Here is a 21,142-nt window from a genome sequence, read left to right on the forward strand (position 1 = left end):
AGGCGACGAGGAAAAAGCGAGGACGGAAGGCGGCCCAGGGTTCGCCCCGGCCCGGGCCGTCCGCTTCCCCACCCCGCGCACCGTACCGTCCCCGGCTCCCTGGCTCCCCGACGGCGAGGAGGGCCACCGCTTCCGCGTCGGGGTCTGCCGGGGGGACCTGCGAGGTGCGGCTGCCGCAGCGGCGCGCCCCGGAGCCTGGCCCGGCATTCCAGTCCGAACAGAGAGAGGCAGGGAATCAAATGGAAAAGCAGGAGGCCAGGCCCGGGCGGGCGGGCGGGGAGAGAGGCGGCGCGGCGGGGCCCGGGAACCCAGCCCGGAGCGCTCTGAGCGGCCGGCTCGGACTCACGCGGCGAGCCCGGGCCGCCCCTCCTCCCCGCGCCGCCGGCCGCGGCCCAGGCTCCCTCGCTCCGCCACTCCCCGCCCCTCCGCGCTCCCTCCCCGCCCTCCCCGCGCCGTCGCCTCCTCCTCCCGGCCTCCCTCTCCCAGCCAAACTGAAAGCCGGACCCCAGGCCGCTGCGCTGCCGCCCGGCCTCCCCGCCAGCGCGCCACCATGGGCAGTCCCGGTTTCCCCTTGTAAAGATGGCGGTGAGGGATCGCTGCAACCTTTAGACTAATGACTGTCCGAAACATCGCCTCCATCTGTAATATGGTGAGTGGCCGAGCCGCCTCGGGGTCGCGCCCGACTCGCGGCGAGGCAAAGAAAGGGAAGCCCGAGCTGCACACACGCCCGGTGGCTGGGGCGGCGGGGGCAGCGGGGTCCGCGCCGCCAGAAGTTCCCGGCCCCCGAGCTGGGCGCGCGGCCGCAGCCCCCTCAGCGGCCGGGGAGGGTCCCCGAGCCCCCCGCGCCCGTCTCAGCCCCGGGACCTCGGAACCCGCCCGGCGATCCCGGGGCCGCGCTGCTGCGCCCCCCGCCCTCGGGTTGCGGTGGAAGCGGCTTGAGGGAAGGGAAGCGACCGAACCTGAACGTCCCTGGGGAGGGGGTGGGGGATAAGCTGGAGGTGGGGGGCACCCATCCTCTTCTTGCGGTCAAGACAGCCTTATTGGACGCCCAGACTGCCATCATCTCATTTTGAGTTCAGTCCTTCCGAGGTGTTTAAAATTCACTTTGCAACAGCAATTGTGTATCTGGAGAAATCGGAAATGTAATAAAGCTGTAAAAAAGTGCAAAATTGTGGCTGGAGAAGTGAACTTCAACCTGGTTTGAAAAAGCACCGTAATTTGCTCCTCATGCCTCAGTTTCCCCATCTGTGAAAAAGGGACAAGGCTCTGTGGCCGTAATATTTGCAGGCCCTAAGGGTGGAGCCGGCTGTGGGCTTGGAGGAGGTCTCCAGGGTTATCCTGCCCGATCCGCTGTAGACCTAGGGGAGGCTGGCGGGCATGGATACAGCCAGGGACATCACTGGGTTCTGATGCAGTCCGAGCCCATGACGCGGTGGTCACTTTAATTTGGGTTTCCCCCATTGCTTTCCCTTTTTCTGTAGGAAGAACCTCCAGCCCTTGGGTCCCCAGGCTGGACCCTGCTGGCACCTCCACTTGTCAGAGCCTTTGGGGACCTCAGATTGGAGTAAGGCATTGCTGTCCCTTGCAGGGTGAGATGATGTGTGTTTTGCCTACATTCTTTAGACTGCACCCCGCCTCCCCTCCAGCCCCCTCCCAAGCGGGTCCCCGGAGGCAACACGTGCTCTTACGTGCCAGTTTGAGGAAAACCTCCCTTGAAGCTGGTAATACTGGCCCCTAAAGGGAATTCAAGGAAGCTTGAGGAGAAGCTCTGGTGTAAGGTGATCTGGCTGCCCTTCCCCCATCACATAGCTTTTTAAATCTTCTGTCCCACATTCTGTTGCAAGATCAACACATGGCAAAGGAGCATTAAGGAGCCTTGTGTTAGCTCAGGGGTGGAATTGAGACCCGCTGGCTTCAGCTTTCATCACAGTGGGACGTGCCACTGTCACGGCCAGCAGAGCAAATGCTGGGGCCTCCCAGAGTGATAGCTGCACAGGTACTGGTTGGTGCCGGGCGAGTTCCATACGGGGAGTGGATCCTAGAGCCTTTCTGTTTTCTCTTTTTTCCTTTCTCTGCGAGGAGACAGGTTTCCTCTTATTCCTGTGGAGGGGCTGCTTGTGAAGAGGTGAAGCCTTCTCAGTTTCTCTCTCCTACGACCAGTTCCTGAGGGAACTGTGAATCGGGAGCAGCTTGAATACTCTTTCATGTCTGCTGGTGTGGTCGCAGGCCTAAGGATACTACAGGGTAGTGAGGCTCCGTCCCAGCCCTTGGTGGTGTTCTTGTCCTGCTTGTGTGTGGTTACACCTCTCTGTGTAGAAGCAGGCTGGAAACTTGAGAGCTAGCATGCCCCTAGAGGAAGCCAGCCCCCAACCTCCCCCCACGCGCCCCCCCACCCGCCCTCAGTGCTGCTGGGGCTTTCTGGCACACCTGGGCTGAATGTCACAACGTGTTTCAGTGAAACTCAGTCAGGGAAACAGGGTGTGGGGAGGACCTGAGAGGAGCAGGCCAATACTGCCCTGAGAGTTGACATCTCAGGTGACCTAAACAGGTACCAAATTTAGGACCATCACCCAGATGAAGTGAGGAACCACTAATTCATTAAGTAAGGAGTCTGATGTTCTATTTAGACGCCGTGTCTAGAGAGAGTGACAGAGTTTGGGTTCTAATGTCAGACTTCCTGGGTTCAGGTCCTGGTTCTTTTTTTTTTTTTTTCACAGGGTCTCACACTGTCACCCAGGCTGGAGAGCAGTGGCACGAACATCGTGGCTCACTGCAGCCTCCACTTCCCAGGCTCAAGTGATTCTCCCACCTCTGCCTTCTGAGTAGCTGGGACTACAGGCACGTGCCACCATGCCTGGCTAATTTTTAAATTTTCCATAGAGACTGGGTCTCCCTTTGTTGCCCAGGCTGGTCCCTAATTCCTGGGCTCAAGTGGTCCTCCCACCTCAGCCTCCCGAAGCGCCAAATTACTGCGGTGAGCCACCATGCCCGGCAGGTCCTGGTTCTAACACATGTTGGCTTTGTGTCCTTGAACAAGTTACCCAGTCTTAGACTTTCCTTATCTACCAAAAGAAGATGTTAATATTGTTGTATTACTTGGGCACAGGGCCTGGTACATGGCTAGAACTCAGTGTCATTGTCAACATCATCTTTCTCATTGTTATGTCATCTACCAGGTATTTAAGGGACAGTGGAGATCATGCCATTTCAGACCTGGTGGAAGCAACCACTAATATAAACACCTCCCATGTATGGGAAGGCTGGAGTGGGAATCCTTAACCCCGCCCCCTGCTCAGGTCAATCCCCCACCCACCGCCCCTGCTGCCCCTCCCAGTCTTCCTTCCCAGAGGAGAAGCCTGGGTATGAGGAAACTGCTGTCTCTTCACTGGATCAGACGTAAATATTAACTGGACCTCTCTTTAGATTCTTTGCTCAATAATGAATTGTTTCCAGGTAGGTGTCTTACAGGTCCCTCCTCACTGCTTAGCTCCTCTGTGGGCCTCTTACTGACCCTTCCCGCTCCTAACTTTGTTTGGTCCCAGCTGGTTTGAGTAGTTGTAGTAAGAGCAAATGGTGATTGCATTTTTTTTTTTAAGCAGATTGTTTAACATATTTTGAACAGGCTGATATGTGTTCAGAAAGGATATTAGAAGGTACCATTTTTCTGGGTAACAGGAAAAAACGAAGATCTATCATTGAAAGTGGATTTGTTTCCTCCACCAGATGAGAAAGGACCCAGCAGAGCAGAAACCAAATTTGTAGCAGATACTTCGTGTGATTGAGAACTAAACATCCCCTCTTTTCCCCATACTTCTTGTGCCAGTTTTAGATATAGGAAACTTGGAAAATGTCTTCATTCCTCCACTTACCCACCCACTTGCTGAAGTTTTATTGTCCACTGGAGGTTTAGTACTAGTTTCTATTTGTTTTAATTTTTCTTCCGTGTGAATTCCTGCCATGGTAATTCTTGATGAACTTGCTCAGGGCAAGGCAGCTTGGCCACACAGCAGTGTCTGGTTCAGAGATAGTAAAGCTTGCTTGGCTGGTGTGTTGTAATTTTCATAATGCACTAGCTGCTACCAAGCATGAGGAAATGTGTTCTGTTGATAATCCTCTGATTTTTGTCCAGACCAATGGATTTAACTTCCTATGTATTTTTATGGCCCTGTAAATGGAAAGTTTTTGTTTTTGGGTTTTTTAAGTTTCCTGTTTGAAGAGCTTGAGAAATTTTCTAAAAAGGAAGCATTAGTTAGAAGAAACCAAATGTGACATACCAATGCAAATTGGTCCAGATCATCTAATCTTATTTCATTTGTTAATAATGCTGTAAGATGTACCTCTGAGAAAATGCCGTGTATCAAATGATTATGAGTTTTGTTCCGATAAATGGCCATCTGTTGAGGACCTGCAATGTTGGTGTTGGCACAGACTATACTCAGGTGCTTAATAAATGAGTGAGGTGAGTCTCTGTCCCCAAGGGGCTCAGCTGTTCCTTATCTTGTGGGTGTACCATTGGTAAAGATGAAACAATTTCAATACAGTGTTATATCGGCACAGATAGAAGTTGAATAAACTCCCAGCAGCTGTACAGTGGAAAGACCGATTAACACAACAGGACATTTCAAAAATATATTCTCGTTTGACCAAAGTTGGATACATGTTCTACTTCTGGCTTTTATTTTATATGAGGACATGATTATGGTCAATGTGAGTTAGAATTGAAATCTGCACCATTGGGTGTCTCTCCAGTTAAGCATGAATCTAATGGTGCTTTTGGGCAAATTGTTGTATTTCCAGGGACCTTAGTTTTTCTCATCTTGTAAAACTGATTTTCTGTTTTTGGTCATGAAAAGCTTCGTGGTAGAATTTCTTAGATGAAGCCTTTATGAAAATCTGCACCTCTTAATTGGTTAGCAACCACTTCATTACCTAACTACCTTGTTTAAAACTGTATTGAACTTATGACATATTAGCATTTTAGCATCTGTAGAACAGCCTCAGGATAATTTTTGACATCAGTTTGAGTGCCAGATTTTAGTTAGTTTAAATAAATGAAGTAGGCTGGGCATGGTGGCTCACTGGTAATACCAGTACTTTGGGAGGCCGAGGCAAGAGGATTCTTTGAGCCCAGGAGTTCAAGATCAGCCTAGGCAACATAGTGAGACCCAATCTCTACCAAAAACAAACAAATAAAATCATGTAAATAAAAACATATCGTATAAATAAATGAAGTTATCTGGAAATAAAGGGAAAGTAAACATTAAAAATTTGAAACAAAACTAGAGAATTTTTATAGTTTTATCTTGATAAGTCAACTACTTACCTAAGGCAAGTATTTTGAGAATGATTGGAAACAATTTTTTAATTATTAAAAAAAAGTCGATCTTGTGATTTGGGGGAACAGATATCTTGCCTTTTCCTCTGTTACTGTTATTCATGCTTTCCATTCTCAAAGATAGTTGGCAATTATAAGTTTAGTTAATATATCAGCTAGGTGTAAAGTCGTATGAGAGTCTACTCTGATAGTTGCTGGGGTTAGAAAATACAGTCTGAGATGAGGTGGATTAATGTTTAAAGAAAAGAAATTCTGTTTTTCTGGCCCCACTGGTCTCATATGCAGAGGTTTATGTTAGGTCGGGACCTGATAATTAGTTCTGCGGATTTTTCTGTTTTTCTTGGACTCCTCAGAGAAAACAAAGTTGAATGCCGGTATTTAGTTAGAATGAAAGATTATGAAGATTATGATACCTTTTCTGTATAGCAACTTTATGTGCTTCAGTTCACTCATACCATAAAACCTGTTTATTTATTCTTCACTAAGTGGAATTTTGGTATGTTTGGGTTATAATTGAAAGGCATTTTCAATTTTGATTCTCTTAGCAATTAAGAGAAATTTCTCTAGCTCAGATGTCTTTTTTTTCCCCCTCCTGGTCTTTCTAGTTAGTGTGAATAGATTGGGGTTCCATGATGGCGTTAAATTCTGTAGTATCATCAGAAAGGTATTTGGTAACCACCTATCTCTATCTCTAGCCTACCCATGAAGCCACCCAAAGCTAACTAACTGGAAGAGATGTAAAAGATGGTGTCTTTTAGTCTAGTTAACTTTTCTGGTCTAATTATTTTAATGCAGCTTCTTATAACAAACCTTCAGTTGTGGTGGAACCAAATGCTGATCTAAGGGTTTGAAAGGCCTTGGTGGTCTTTAAGAGAAAAGGCCACCCAAAAATCAGTCAGCAAAATCTTTTTTTTTTTTTTTTTTTGAAATAGAGTTTTGTTCTTGTTGCCCAGGCTGGAGTGCGATGGCTTCACTGCAACCTCTGCCTCCTGGATGCAAGTGATTCTCCTGCCTCAGCCTCCCAAGCAGCTGGGATTACAGGTGCCTGCTACCATGCCTGGCTAATTTTGCATTTTTAGTAGAGAAAGGGTTTCACCATGTTGGCCAGGCTGGTCTCAAACTCCTGACCTCAGGTGATCCGCCCGCCTCACCCTCTCAAAGTGCTAGGATTATAGGTGTGAGCCACTGTGCCCTGCCACGAAAACATTCTTGAGATGAACTCTGTATTAGCGAACAACCCTAACAGTAAAGGGTTTTTGGAATATTTCTCTTCTGGGACTGTGGCTTGAAGTTTGAGGGATGTTGTAAGTGCTGTACATGGAAGTTTACCCCAATTCTGAGAATGATTCTTTGCAATGGATAGTTTTAAGATCATGTTGATGGGACTCTGTGGTCCCCAAAGCTTCACTTTACCCTCATAGGGCCAACCTTCCTTTTCATCCTCAAGTTCCAATGCCACTTTCAGAACCCTCAGATACTTTTTAAATTAGCTCAGACTTTGGCTTTTTTTCTGAGTGTTGGTGAATTTTAGACATACAGAAATGTGGAATAATAGAGTGAATACTCGTGTACTCCCCACCCAGTGGAGAAATAAAATACTATATATACATTTAAAACCACCTATGAGTCCTTCCTGATCTCATTGCCTCTCCCCACAGAGTGACTACTATTCTGCATTTGATGTTTATTGTATATTTTTATATTTTTACTGGATTTGTATGCATTCATAAACTAGATATAGTGTATTTTTTCATGTTTTAAACATGCTTTATAATACTAAACATTCTTCTCTGTTTGCTTTTATTGTTTAAATTGTGATTTTGCTATTTATCCATTGAGAGACACATAATCCTAGTTTATTTTAACTGCTGTGTAATATTCCATTATATAAATATACTATGACACATTCATTTTAATGTTGTAAGCAGGTTTACAAATTTGTGAGTGTGCTGTTTTAATGCAATGAACAGTTGTGAACTCATCTCCCTGTGTATAGTATACACAGTTGACAGTTGACAGTTTCTCTGTGGTGTAAACCTGGAAGGGAATTGCTGGGTCAAAGGAATTTGATCGTCTTCTTTAGTAAGTTGCCTGATTGCTCTCCAAAGAAGTTATACCAATTTGCATTCCAACCAAGCAGCATTTGGGGGTTCCAGTTGCTTCACATGTTTGCAGATATTTGATATTGCTAGACTTGATGTTTTGCAAATCTGATGGGTGTGAAATTGTGCCTTTGTGGTTTAAAATTTGCACTTTTCCTGTTTGCTAGGGGAGGTTGAACATCTTTTCATGTGTTTGTTATGCTGGTTTGTTTTCAACTCAGGGGCCTGAGAACAGTTTTCCAGGGCTTGAAAGTCAGGATTGTAGTTTCGGTTTTGTCTGAAAACACGGACAATGAAGAAGGGACAATGAAGAGGAAAATCAAGGTGACCAAAGCAAAAGACATGAAACGTAGGGATGGACTGGAAGAGGCAGGTGAAAAAAATGGTGACAAGATAATCACTGTGGAGGGGTGAAAACTAGTAACAAAAAGTTAATAGAGTAACATTGAGAAGATACCTTGAGTTTTGAGAGTAAATTTGGGAGACCTGCCTGTGCTAGCCGGGCCTTGTTCAAGCTACATTTGCTTTGTTTAATTGAAATTGGCTTTAGTGAAAATCGTGTCTGGGGCCTGTTCTGGTGAGAACAGCAGCAAAGCTGGACTTGCGGAGTTTTCCTGTTTACCCAGTTGCTTTTTCAAGTTCTTTTAGAAAGGCATTGTGAAATGATGGTCATCTTCCTAAAATACATTTCTCTGTCCTTCAGGTTAGGTACACACTGCAGGAAAATTTTTGTCTGGATCTGCTTGAATATATACTGGTGGAATTACTGTCTCAAATATTTAGATAAAGTATTCTCTACACTTCATTTTAATTTTCAGAGTATGACGAATATTACCTCATTAAACAAAGAAATGTATGGTTTTAGGTTCTTTGGTGTACCAAAGAGTGGTGCCCACATGTGCATTCTCTTATTAAAAATTTAGACTCTGGGGTTCAACACCCAGAGAGTTTGATTAAGTAGGTCTTAGTTGGGGCTCTGGAATCTGCCTTTTAAATTAGTGTTCCCTCCTCCTTCTACTCCCTCCACATTCTGTTATAGGTGAGCTGAGGACCATGCTTGGAGAAATATTGCTTCCCTTGGGTAATAACCTCAGCCTCTTAAAAAATATTGCTTAAGAAATTACCTGCCATGTGAAAGTTTTTAAAAAATGAATGTAAAATTATTTAAGCTAGTAACTTAACTTTTTCTGTTCTTTTTTCTCTTTCTTTTTTCTTTTTTTTTTTTTTTGAGATGGAGTCTCACTCTGTTGCCAGGCTAGAGTGCAGTGGCACGATCTCAGCTCACTGCAAGCTGTGCTTCCAGGTTCAAGCGATTCTCCTGCCTCAGCCTCCTGAGTAGGGTACTACAGGCATGTGCCCCCTTGCCCAGCTAATTTTGTATTTTTAGTAGAGACAGAGTTTCACCATGTTGGCTGGGATGGTCTTGATCTCTTGACCTCGTGATCCGTCCGCCTCGGCCTCCCAAAGTGCTGGGATTACAGGCGTGAGCCACTGTGCCCGGCCAACTTAACTTTTTCTTGATATTAAATAGCCAGGTTTTTTATTAGTTTATATTCTCAGAACAGAGATTTTCAGCACTGGCTTTATATCATATCACCTGTGAAGCTTTTAAAAGAAATTTTAAAAATAATAATTAAATCACAAAACATTAACATACAAAAAAGCATGAAAAAAATAATGTTATATATGTTTACCTACCCTTCAGATTTAACAGATATTAAAATGTAGCCATATTTTGGTTACTTTTATTTTTAGACACATTACCGTAAAAACAGCACTCTTTTTAGACTCTTTTACCTTAAAAACAGACACTAACTCACCCCAATCTCTTTCCTTTCTCTTCCTCCCAGAGCAAACCATTTTCCTGAAGTTGGTATGGTGTTTACCAAACATGTCTTATACTTTACTTCGTATTTATGAATTCATAAGCAATGGATTGCAACGTTTGTGTGTGGATAAAACCGTATAGCTTTTTGCAACTGTCTTTCTTTACTCAACAAGTATATTTGAGATTATGTCAACACATAGAGGTCGAGTTTATTCATTCTGACTGCTCTGTTACAGGATTCTTTGACTTAACCATGGTTTACTTATTCATTCTCTTATTTAGGGGCAGTTTGGTAGTTTCTACAATATTCTCTCTGGAAACAGTGCTGCAGCGAATGTTCTTGCTTCTGTCTTCTTTGCTCAGATGCCTTCATTTCTTTAGGGTATAATCCTGGAAGTCAATGTGCTGCTTTTAGGATGCGCCCATCTGCAGCTTTGCTAGGTGTGTCAAATTGCTCTCCAAAGTGGTTCCACCAATTGGAGCTTTATTGACATGCAGTTTCTAGGGTCCCAGTCTCCAGCGTTTCTGACAGTATGTAGATATAGGTAGTCTGGGGTGAATTTTAGGCACCTGCGTGTGTATGTGTGTGTGTGTATTTTAAGTGCCACAGTTGATTCCGATGTGAGCATCCAAGGTTGAGAAACCGCCATGTTAGACTGACAACTCTATGAGGGCAGGAACTATATTTATTTGTATTATTCAGTGTTGATTTCCCAGCTGTCAGCACAGTGCCTAGCACATATGTGGTTGGTGCTCAATAAATAAATATTGATAAATGAATGAAGGGATGTAATTTGGTAGAATGGAAGAATTGCCTTGGAGTAAAGCAGTATGCCTCCAATTTTATCATGCATAGGCATTAGCTGGAGGTCTAGTTAAAATGTCGATTTGGATTCAGCAGGTCTGGGGTAGGGCGGAGATTTTGCACTTCTAACAAGCTCTCTGGTGATACAGATAATGCTGGTTTTGGGACCATTTTTAGAGCAGCAAGGCTTTGGGAAAAACAAAACAACTTCTATTTTCCATATAGTTGTAAAGTGGAGGAGTTTGGAATTCAGAATCCTGTTTGGTAAATCTCAGATCCTATTTATCTTTTTACAACAAAGGTAGTCAATGAAATACCTTCTTTAAAGCTTTTTGGGGAGCGTCGGAAGAGATCCTGCCCATGGAAGCACTGTGTGAGCTGTGATACCTTCATGCATGTTAGTTTTCGTAATTATTTTCACTCTTTTAGTTCATCATTATTTTCCTTCAGTTTGCTGAAAGTGCAAAGCTGTTGGTATTTCAGGATCCAGTGAAATTCTACTTCCATTTTGACCTGCTATCCACATTTAGTGGGGCACTTTGGGAGGAGTGACATTGGTAAAGGAAGTTGGCAAAAGCAGAGGCCAAATTCACAGCATGGTTTGGTTCTGACTGGGTGCTGTGGTGGTGAGGGGGCCCCGTCTCCCTGTTTCTGTGGTATTGGGAGACACGGGTAGAGAGAGGCCCACAGGACTCTTCTAATCAGCGCTGTAGCGGATGACAGGACAACAGGAAACTGTCTAATTGGGTTCCCAAGTCAGATACTTTTCAAAGCGAAAAGAATGCTCAGAGTAATTATAAAATATTAATTGATCTGTAGGTATAATCTGAGCTATTCAGGGCAAACTAGAGGTAGGTCACTCTAAGGTTAAGCCACCACAGGACACTCCCGTTTAAATGCAGAGTTTCAGGATGCTTTGGGAACTGGGTTTCCCTGCCTCATGAATCAGAGGGGTAATGTAGTAATGGAGAGAAGGCAAATACAAATAAATAAATAAATAAAAAATAACATTCAGAACGAATGCATATTGTATGGTTGGCAGTGTAGGGGTGGATAACCTATTATTTCCAAGCTTTTCTTACTCTAGAGAAAAACTGTGGGATGGATCCAGTTGCTTAGGTCAGTGATACTCAAATGTCAGTTTGTCATCATTGTTCATGGTTTTTGCTACATCTGTGTATCACTTGAACTTATTTACTTAGTTTTCCTTAAATCTGTTCACCCTAATTTGACCTTATTCTGAAACATCTGCAAAATGATGGGTTTGATGAGCTAATTTTATGCTTTTCTAATCCTTTTCAAAAACATTATTGCTACACTTAAAACTGTTCATACTGGTGCCACCTAAGAGTAACTCCCTTCCCTCCAGGATTCATGGCCCATAGTTTGGGTGACATTGGCTCAGATAAGAGGTTTTTTGTAGTGGCTCAAATAATTGGCTCTTGGAGGAGCACCATTTGTTGAACTGCTTTGTAGATGATGGTCTGGTCAGTGAGCTTCCTTGGGAGGCAAGTGAGCACATGGCTGGGATCTGGTTGGACTTTCTACACCACTGTTGATTGGGTATGAGAGCTTGATGTTCTCTACCCTTGTGAAGACATGCTTCTTATCCATAGCCTGTGGGTGATGAGAGAACTTACCTTCCTGGGTCATTGTGGGGCTTAACCGGATAGATTGATATCTAGTGCTTAGCCTGTTGCCTGGGCATTGCATTACCACTTTCTTCCAGTGCCCTTCTTGTTTCCATTAGTGAAAGAGTCCACCAAACACTGTAGTAGACAGAGCCCTGAGCTAGGACTCAGAAATCCCGGGCTCTGATTGCTTTCCAGCTTTAGCGGTGTTGGGCAGGTCACTGAGGCCTCTCTGGGTCTGTAAAATAAGAACCACTCCTGCTGGTGAGCAGTGGCAAAAAGATGAGCATGTGTGTTATAAACCAGCTATGGTTTTCAGTCAAGGAGAACTAGGGAAGGGCTGCAGGACAAAGAGAGGAAGAAGCTATGATTTCGGACAAAAATGCCGTTGGAAGACACATGCTGGTGGTGTGTGGCCAAGCTTTTGTTGTCACTAGTCAAGATACAATGTTTTTCCTTTTCCTGAGAATGAGAGCACGTTCTGTAGTAAAAGCTATGTTGTCTTTGAATGAGCTTGTACCACACTCTTTTGTGTCATTTGGCGCACACAGCCTTCCTAACTGAGAAATATATGAAGTAGCTAAGCGCAGTTTCTTTTTTAAATTTTTAAGTAAAGTGTCTGAATAGGTACTGTGAGTTTATGTGGCAGAAATTTCAAAATGTGCACAAGGTTGTATGTTGAAAATAGACCCAGTGTCCAATTCTTGTCTCTGGCATCTATCAATAGTTATAGTTTCTTATGCTTCCATTTAGAGTTATATGCATATACAAGCAACTGTGTTTATATTTCTGTCTTAGTTTTTAAAAGCACAAAGAGTACATAGAGTATACCCTGATCTGTCCCGATCTGCCCCTTGCTGTTTGTGTCTTGTAGGAGGGTCTGTGGGAAGAGCCACCTCATTATTTTTTTATGGCTGCAGAGTATTCAGTTGCTTGATTGTATTGAATTCACTGAACCAGGCCCTCACTGACTAGCAGGACGTGTTGTAGGTAGTTTTCTAGTCTTCGGTTTTTACAAACAAGGCTGTAAGGAACAACTTTGTCCATATGTGGGAGTATATCTGTGGACCGACTTCCTAAAAATGGATTTGCATTTGTAACTGGGATGGATTTTGCCAAATTGCCCTCCATCAGCAATATGTGTGACTCTGGCTGCCTGCAGCCTTGCCAAAGCAGTGTGCTACCCAGAAACCTTTTGATCTTTGCCAGTCAGGGGAAAGATGGTGTCTTAGTATATTTGTAGTTTGCATTTCTCTTATTAGAAGTGAGCTTCAGCAGCTATTCACATATTTAGGAAAATAAACTCAATTTTATTTAAATACCTTGCTGTTGGTAATTATTTTCAGAGTCTGTAGGGGAGGACCAGTTTTATTGTTATTTTCAATCTGTCTCAGACCAATATATTTGTAAAATACAATAAAAAAGGAATAACTAGCAAAATGGAATAAAAAATACCCAAAGAGAAATAAAATGCAAGCCTTAATTTTTTGTTACTAAACTTGACAGATACAAAATTACTCTATCCATTCATTTTATCTCCATGTTTTCAGTTTCTGGATGTAGCTCACCACAGAGAGTTTTGAGTAAATAACATTGCTGTAAAGAACAACTTACTCATATTTTCTCTCCCATTGCTACCCTATTTGAGGGTGGGAGGAGAGAGCCCAGAATTTTATATTTTACATTTCATAATCAGCACATTTCAGGATGGTTTTGTTACATTAGTGGAAAATATCTCTGGTGGTGCAATACTGACCCAGGAGGGACTGGTTCCCGAGGGCAGGGTTGCTGCACAAGTGCATTGAGGCATGTTGACTCCTACAGTGCTCCCCATGCTGTGAGGTGGGGATGCAGGTGTTGTGATTTTCACTGATGAAGACCTTGAGCTTGGATGAGAAGATGGGAGGATGAAATCACCCTATTAATAAAATTTGCAGAGCAGGCCTGTATTAGTTCATTCTCACACTGCTATAAAGAACTACCTGAGACTGGGTAATTTATGAAGAAAAGAGGTTCAACAGGAAGCTTAACAGGCTTAACAGGAAGCATGACTGGGAGGCTTCAGGAAACTTAAAATCCTGGCAGAAGGTGTAGGGAAAGCAGGCACATCTTACCATGGTGGAGCAGGAGAGAGCGAGAGAGAGAGAAAGGAAAAGTGCCACACACTTTCAAACAACCTGATCTTGTGAGAACTCACTCACTAGCATGAGAACAGCAAGGGGAAAGACCACCCCAATGATCCAGTCACCTCCCACCAGGCCCCTAGAATTGTGGGAATTATAATTCTAGATGAGATTTGGGTGGGGACACAGAGCCAAACCGTATCAAGGCCTCTGACCTAGGATTTTGCAAGGACCCCAGCCTCCTCTGCTGCCTTTCTGGGAACAGATGGGAAGTGTATTTGTGGGTAAAGTAGGAGCTTAGGGGACATGATAATTCAGGCAGCATCTTGGTGGCTTTGTAGAAGGATTGGATTGGAAATGAGGTTCTTGCTTCTAGCTCACTGAGTTCAGTGACATAAGTGGCTATTTCCTTGTCTTCCACCTGCAGCTAGAAAACAGGCATGGTCTCAAGATTCTTTGTTCTGCTTTTGACTTGAAGTTTTAGTTTTGCATGAGGACTTCATTTTGTTATCTCTAAATATATGGAGAATTGTTTTGCCAGCCATAGCTTCTTTCTAGATGGTCTTTAATGCTCCTTGCTAGAATGACTTGGGATGGTCATGTAGTCAAGTATCCCGGGTCAGCTTTCTTCAGTGGCAGATGTTTTGGCTTCTGTGTACAATTATTAAATGAAGTCATGTTGAGGTTTTCTTTTTCTTTTTTTTTGAGATGCAGTCTGTCTTCACCTCACAGGCTGGAGTGCAGTGGCGCGATCTCGGCTCACTGCAACTTCTGCCTCCCGGGTTCAAGCTATTCTCCTGCCTCAGCCTCCCGAGTACGTGGGATTATAGGTGCATGCCACCATGTCCGGCTAATTTTTGTTGTTGTTTTGAGATGGAGTCCCTCTCTGTCCCACAGGCTGGAGTGCAATGGCACTCGATATCAGCTCACTGCAACCTCCACCTCCTGGGTTCAAGCAATTCTCCTGCATCAGCCTCCTTAGTAGCTTGGCTTACAGGCATGTGCTACCACGCCTGGCTAAGTTTTTGTATTTTTAGTAGAGATGGGGTGTCACCATGTTGGTTAGGCTGGTCTCACACTCCTGACCTCATGATCCGCCCACCTCGGCCTCCCAAAGTGCTGGGATTACAGGCATGAGCCACTGCGCCTGGCCAAGGTTTTTTTCAGAGGTTTTTTTTTTTTTTTTTTTTTTTTTTAATTCAATATCATGTAAGACAGCGGTCCCCAAACTTTTTGGCACCAGGGACAGGTTTTGTGGAAGATAATTTTTCCACAAACCTGGGCAGAGCTGGGGATGGTTTTGGGATGAACATTCCACCTCAGATTATCAGGCATTAGACTCTTAGCTGAGTATGCAACCTAGATCCCTCTGATGCGCAGTTCACAATAGAGTTCACTCTCCTATGAGAATCTAATGCTATTGCTCATCTGACTGGAGGTAGAGCTCAGGTGGTAATGCCTGCTCGCCTGCTCCTAACAGGTCACAGAACTGTACCTGGGAGTTGGGGACTCCTGACATAAGACATAGAAGTGACATGTTGTCATGCTGTGGGATGAAAATGCCCCTTGACTGCCTTCTTGTTCATGATTGCTTTCCCTGTTGAAGCCTGGAGAGGAATGGGCTGTTGAAACAGGAGCCAGGGTTGTGGAATAATGGTGTTAAGATCATAGGCTCACCACTTACCTCTACCTCATGCTAACACTTGACCTTGGCAAGTTAGTTAACCTCATTTCCTTCAGCTATGACTTGGGGATAATGAGTCTCCATCAGTGATTTATTTGGCAGAGAGAGTCACATTCAGTATTGCTCAGTGGGACAGGGGCTCCGTGGTGACATGTTGCTAACTAAACAGGTCAGGCATTCGTAGCCACTCTGGGTAAGTGCCCGGTGGTTAGGTAATGTGTGACAGCCAGCAGCCAAAGTGGACATACTCAGAGACAGTTCTGGCTGTCTGCCCAAGCCTTACATCTGTAGCTAAAGAATTACTGAAAATGTGAATGAAAATATCTTCTCTCCTGGCTTGTGGTCCAGAGCTCAGACTCAGGAACCGAATTTACCTAGGTTTGAATGCCAGATCTGCTCTTATTGGCTGACTGAGCTTGGGCAGGTTCCCTACATTTTTTTCATGTGTAGAATGGGGATATTAAGAGTAATCTGCCTTGGGTTGGCAGGCAAGATTAAACGAATATGTAGATGTGAAGTTCTCTGAATGAGTGGCACCTACTGCTAACTTTTCCCCAGCTTCCCAAGTTTATTCAGTGAGCAAATTTATCAAGTGCCTTCTATACAACTAGACGTTCTACTAGGTGCTGGCAAATGAATCAGACCTAATTGCTACCCCTATAAAGCTTATGGCCTAGTACAGGGGTTGGTAAGCTTTTCTGTAAATGTCTGGACAGTAAATGCTTTAGGCTTTGTGGGCCGTAGTGTCTCTATCACAGCTACGCAATTCTGCTGTTAATATTGTGAAAGTAGTTGCCATAAGTAAATGAATGATCATGGTTGTGTTGCAGTAAAACTTTATTTATGACAACAATTGGTGGGTCATATTCTGCCCATGGGCTGTAATTTGCAGACCTGTGGTCTAGTGGGAAGACAGTTGTTAAATATAATTACAATTATGATGTTACAGATTGTGCTAAGGGCTGTGGAGGAACAGACAGGATTCTATGAATGGGAAGGGTCAGGGAAGGTAGCTTTGAAGAAGTGACATTGAAACCAAATGATAAGGAGAGGCAGCCAGAGGAGGAGATGGAGGGTGCTCCGGGCTGGTCTGTGGGTTCGTATCTTTTAAAGGCATAACAGATATTCTGCAGCTTTCTTTGGATTAAAATAAATAATTTCTTTCCTCTATTTAATTCATTGCCAGTTCTCTCCTCCCCCACCCCTCTCCCTGCAATAATCCAAGAGATAAGCTATGTTACCAAGAGATAAGCTATATTAATATATTAACACATTTTGTTCTGCATATGCACTTTCTCTCTCTCCCTTTTCCATTGTTTTTGTTATATTATTGTCAGTATCTATCCAAGTATTTAGTAAAGATTGCACATTATTTCATTATTAGGTGTAGAATGGTTTACTCTCTAGAACTCAAATTTGCTTTTTGGTACGGTTTTCTCTTTTAGCGTTTTAAAAGTTGACATTATTTGTTTTTATTATTTGGCTAGATAAAAGGTCCACAGTCTTTGAAATGATTTTGAAAAAAAAATCTGCTTTCCTCTTAACTACATCTCATGTCTCCTCTGACTCCCCACCTCAATTGTATGTTTCCTCTAAACGAGTTGCCAGTACTCTGTAGAGATTCCATGGAAAAGGACTTGGGTGTTCTCATTCTAGAAAATTTCAAGGGGTGCTTCAGAAGGAAGGGGGTTCTCCCAACAACTTTGTGACCCCTTCGGTTTCTTCAATTCTTTCAGTTCTGTGGTTCCAAGGAGACTCTGCCTCCCTGAGAGTCAATATTATGTAGTAGTTGGGGGCACACACACTGGAGCCAGATTATTCAAGTTCAAACCCAATTCCAGTACTTAGTAGCTGTGTGAACTTGAATAGTTCCCTGCCCTCTCAGTTTTCTTATCTTTAAAATAAGGCCAGTAGCAGGATCTGCCTCATAGAGTTATTATGAAGATTAAAATGAATGAAATACAAGTAAAATCCCTAGAACAGTAACTGTACACAGTCTATGCTATTTATGAGTTCTCTATTATTATTAATTACATCAGAGGCATCAGTAGCCATAATTCCTCTGTAATCACCCTTGAATTCTGTCAGGTGTCTTCTGACTCATCCTGAGATCTTGGGCTGAGTCACTTCATTTTTGCTTCACTTTCTTCATAAGACTATAGGAATGATCTTTGTCATCAGAATTCTGGGAACACTAGTCCTTTTGAAAATAGGTCCTTTATGTGCTTTGTACTTTGAAAGTATAGTTGATAGTAGAGTAGCCTTTTGAACCATAGATCTACAAATGTGGTTTTAGCAGCAATGTTCACCTCTTCTGTCATCTACTTTAATTTATGGTCTATAATTAATGACTTATTCTCTATGTACTTAGAAATCCTTACATGTTATCTTTGGCCTTTCTTGTGTCCCTTCCTTGTACAAACTTGAAAGAAAGGCTGCATGTCCTAGGATGCAGATAAATGAGTTGCCTTAGAAAGATCTTGGGCAAGTAAGTTTGCTTCTCTGGGCCTTCGTTTTTTAATCTGTGGCATGGTCTGGCTCTTCTTCAAGGACGCTTCCTGGTCCCCGTGTTTTTGTTTTAGGCTCTTCCATATTTTGACAGTGTTCTCATTGGTTTTTCCAGACCTTTTAATGCCGTTGTTTTGATTATTTCCTCCTTCTGGGCAAGGCCGTCTTCATCCTTTACCCCCCGACCAAGGAAGAAATTCTAACTTGTTTTCCTTGTAAATTGCTTCAAAACATTTCTTTCTTTATCCATCTTATGCATTTATGAATCATCCTTCCTGGGATTTTGTTATTGTTGTTTGTGTTTTGGTAGCACCCCTTGGCAGTCATAGAATTGCTTTCAGAGGTGCTTTGAGGAGTTAACATTATAGTCTTGTTGGAACTTGTCCCAGCTCAGATGCTATTTTTAATAAAGTTGGCTGCACTGTTTTTCAAAGGTTACTACGTTTTTTACTGATGGAAATAAGAACCCTATGTTTCTTATGCTTCCAGACCCTGTGATTTACCCCCCTAGATAGGTACTTTGTTCACTATTTGGTCATATAACAATTATTTTTCAGTGCGCCTCATTGCCTTTTGTGTCTTGTGCAGGGTGCTAGCAATAGAAGTGCAGTCTCTTGGGTTTGTAACATACTTTACAATTTATACAGTGCTGATAACATTCCCAGTTTTGCTTCATTCTCTCCGCTGCCCTGAGGAATAGTCAGGCTGGGTATCAGCAGCCCAACCTCTCAGCCAGGAAGCTAAGGCCACAGAGAGGTAAAGTGACTGAAATCAAAGGCATTTCATAATGGTAAAAAAAAAAAAAAATGGCCAAATACAGCTCTGAGGTATTTGCCGAGGGCCTTAGGCAACTGGTCTGCAGGACATTCGTTTACTAAACTTTCATTATATTTTTAAAAATTTGTTAATTTTTTTTTTTTTTTTTTTTTGAGATGGAGTTTTGGCTCTTATTGCTCAGGCTGGAGTGTAATGGCACGATCTTGGCTCATTGCAACCTCTGTCTCCCAGGTTCAGGCAATTCTCCTGCCTCAGTCTCCTGAGTAGCTGGGACTACAGGCATGCGCCACCATGCCTGGCTAATTTTGTATTTTTTTTTTTTAGTAGAGACGGAGTTTCTCCATGTTGGTCAGGCTGGGCTTGAGCTCCCAGCCTCAGGTGATCCGCTCACCTTGGCCTCCCAAACTGCTGGGACTACAGCCATGAACCTGGCCTAAAATTTTAATAAAAAATAATATATGCTCATAGTAAAAATTCGAAGAGTTAAGAAGATAATAAGAAAAGCCCCTTCTTGACCTCCTCTTCTTCTAGGCCTCCTCCCTGATGCTGAAGACCACTGTTATAATCTCTCAAGTCTTCTTTCAGAAATTTCCATTAAATGTAGATGTTGAATACAGTGGCCTGGTCTTGTTCATCTTGTGTCCCTCAGATGTAGAATAGAGCCAGGCACATCGCAGGGCTCAGTGTCTGTTGATGGAATGAACCACATTTACAGTATTGTCCTATACAACACGTTGTTACTCTGTAACATGTTTTTACTTATCATTGTATCTTAGGCAAATTTTCATAGCAGTACCTGTAGGGTAACTTTACTTTTTAAATTAGCTACATGGTATTCCATCATATGGATTACTATAATTATTTACCCAATTCAAGTTACTTCCGTTTTTTTTTTTTCCTGTTACAAACCTTGCTGCAGGGATATGACTACTGATTGTCCCCTCAGTATCCATTTTTCAGCCAGGCACAATGGCTCACACCAGTAATCCCAGCACTTTAGGAGGTCACGGGGAAAGGATTGTTTGAGCCCAGGAATTTTGAGACCAGCCTGGACAACATGGCAAGACCCTGACTCTACCAAAAAAAAAAAAAAAAAAAAAAAACCCAGGCATGGTAGCATATGCCTGTAATACCAGCTACTCATGGGGCTGAGGTGGGAGGATCACTTGAGCCTGAAAGGTTGAGGCTGCAGTGAACCCTGTTAGCACCACTGCACTCCAGCCTGGGCGACAGAGTGAGAACCTGTCTGAAAAAAAAATTCACTTTTCATTTCTAGAGACATTTTACCTGGTCATGGCTGCCCAGGTAAAGACCACCTTTGCCAAGCTCCCTTGCACCTAGGTGTGGCCATATGACTAGATTAGATTCTAGCTAGCAGGATTGTGAGCAAAAGTAATGTGTGCAGCTTCCAGGAGCATCCTTGAAAGAGGAGGATCAGTCCTTTCCCATTTTTTTTTCTGCTTTCCCCTGGCAGAGGTCATTTGGTGGTAGGAGCTAGAGTAGCCATATTGGTTCCAAAGATGGAAACTGGCTCTTGAGGATGACAGCGCAACAAGATAAAAGGACCCCGAGTCCTCAACACTGCAGAGCGGCTGTATCAGGCCCACGCTGCATCCTCTTGCATACTTACATGAGAGAAAAATAAATTTTCATCTTGTTATAGCCACACTTATATTATTTGGGTCTTTTTACAGCCTTTATCTCTTTTTCCACTTCTGTGAAAATATAGTAGAATAAAAAAAGTCAAATTGCAGGGTTGAAGGATATGGTCATTTAAAACTTTGATGCTACTGCTTAATTTATCTTTAAGCAATTATCATCATCATCTCATGAAACATTCCCCATCATGTCTGTGTTCTTTTATTATGCAAACATTTACATTTAACATATTTAAGCCCTAAGTCTGTTAAGGATGCACAAAGATTCATGTTACCAATGAAAAATGCTAGCATGTGAAGTAAGAGTTTGGTTCCAAATGTCAATATCAGTGACATTCTGTATCCATGGAAACTAATTCTTAGAGTATGTGTCTATAAAAGGGAAGGGAGAATGGGGAAGTGGTGAAGGGTACTGCTTATGCCTCACTGAACCGTACATAGGGAGAGCACGAACATATGTTTCCAAATTATCATGCACATGGAAGCTACCCAGACAGCCCTACCCATCCCTGTCCATGCATGCATTCATCCAGCCATCAGTCCATGCAGCAGGTATTGTGGGGCTACTATGTGCTAGCCACTGAGAACACAGTATTGGGCAGGTCAGACACATTCTTGGCTCCCATGAGTAAAATATATATATATTTTTTTTTCACAAAAAAAATATATAAAATTATATATATTATATATG

At 43.2% G+C, this 21,142-nt stretch overlaps 1 protein-coding gene across 4 annotated transcripts in view; it reads left to right on the forward strand.

Moving 5' to 3' along the window:
• The first annotated feature begins 362 nt into the window (after positions 1 to 362).
• USP46 (ubiquitin specific peptidase 46) overlaps positions 363 to 21,142 on the forward strand; it is a 67,719-nt gene continuing 46,939 nt past the window's right edge. Inside the window, exon 1 of one of the 4 annotated variants that reach the window (XM_024245670.3) lies at positions 363 to 649. In XM_024245670.3, the coding sequence (XP_024101438.1) occupies positions 614 to 649 (36 nt within the window). In that variant the 5' untranslated portion in view covers positions 363 to 613. 4 annotated transcript variants of the gene reach the window in all.

The sequence above is a fragment of the Pongo abelii genome, chromosome 3 (genome assembly GCF_028885655.2).
Source record: "Pongo abelii isolate AG06213 chromosome 3, NHGRI_mPonAbe1-v2.0_pri, whole genome shotgun sequence".
NCBI classification, from domain to species: domain Eukaryota; kingdom Metazoa; phylum Chordata; class Mammalia; order Primates; family Hominidae; genus Pongo; species Pongo abelii.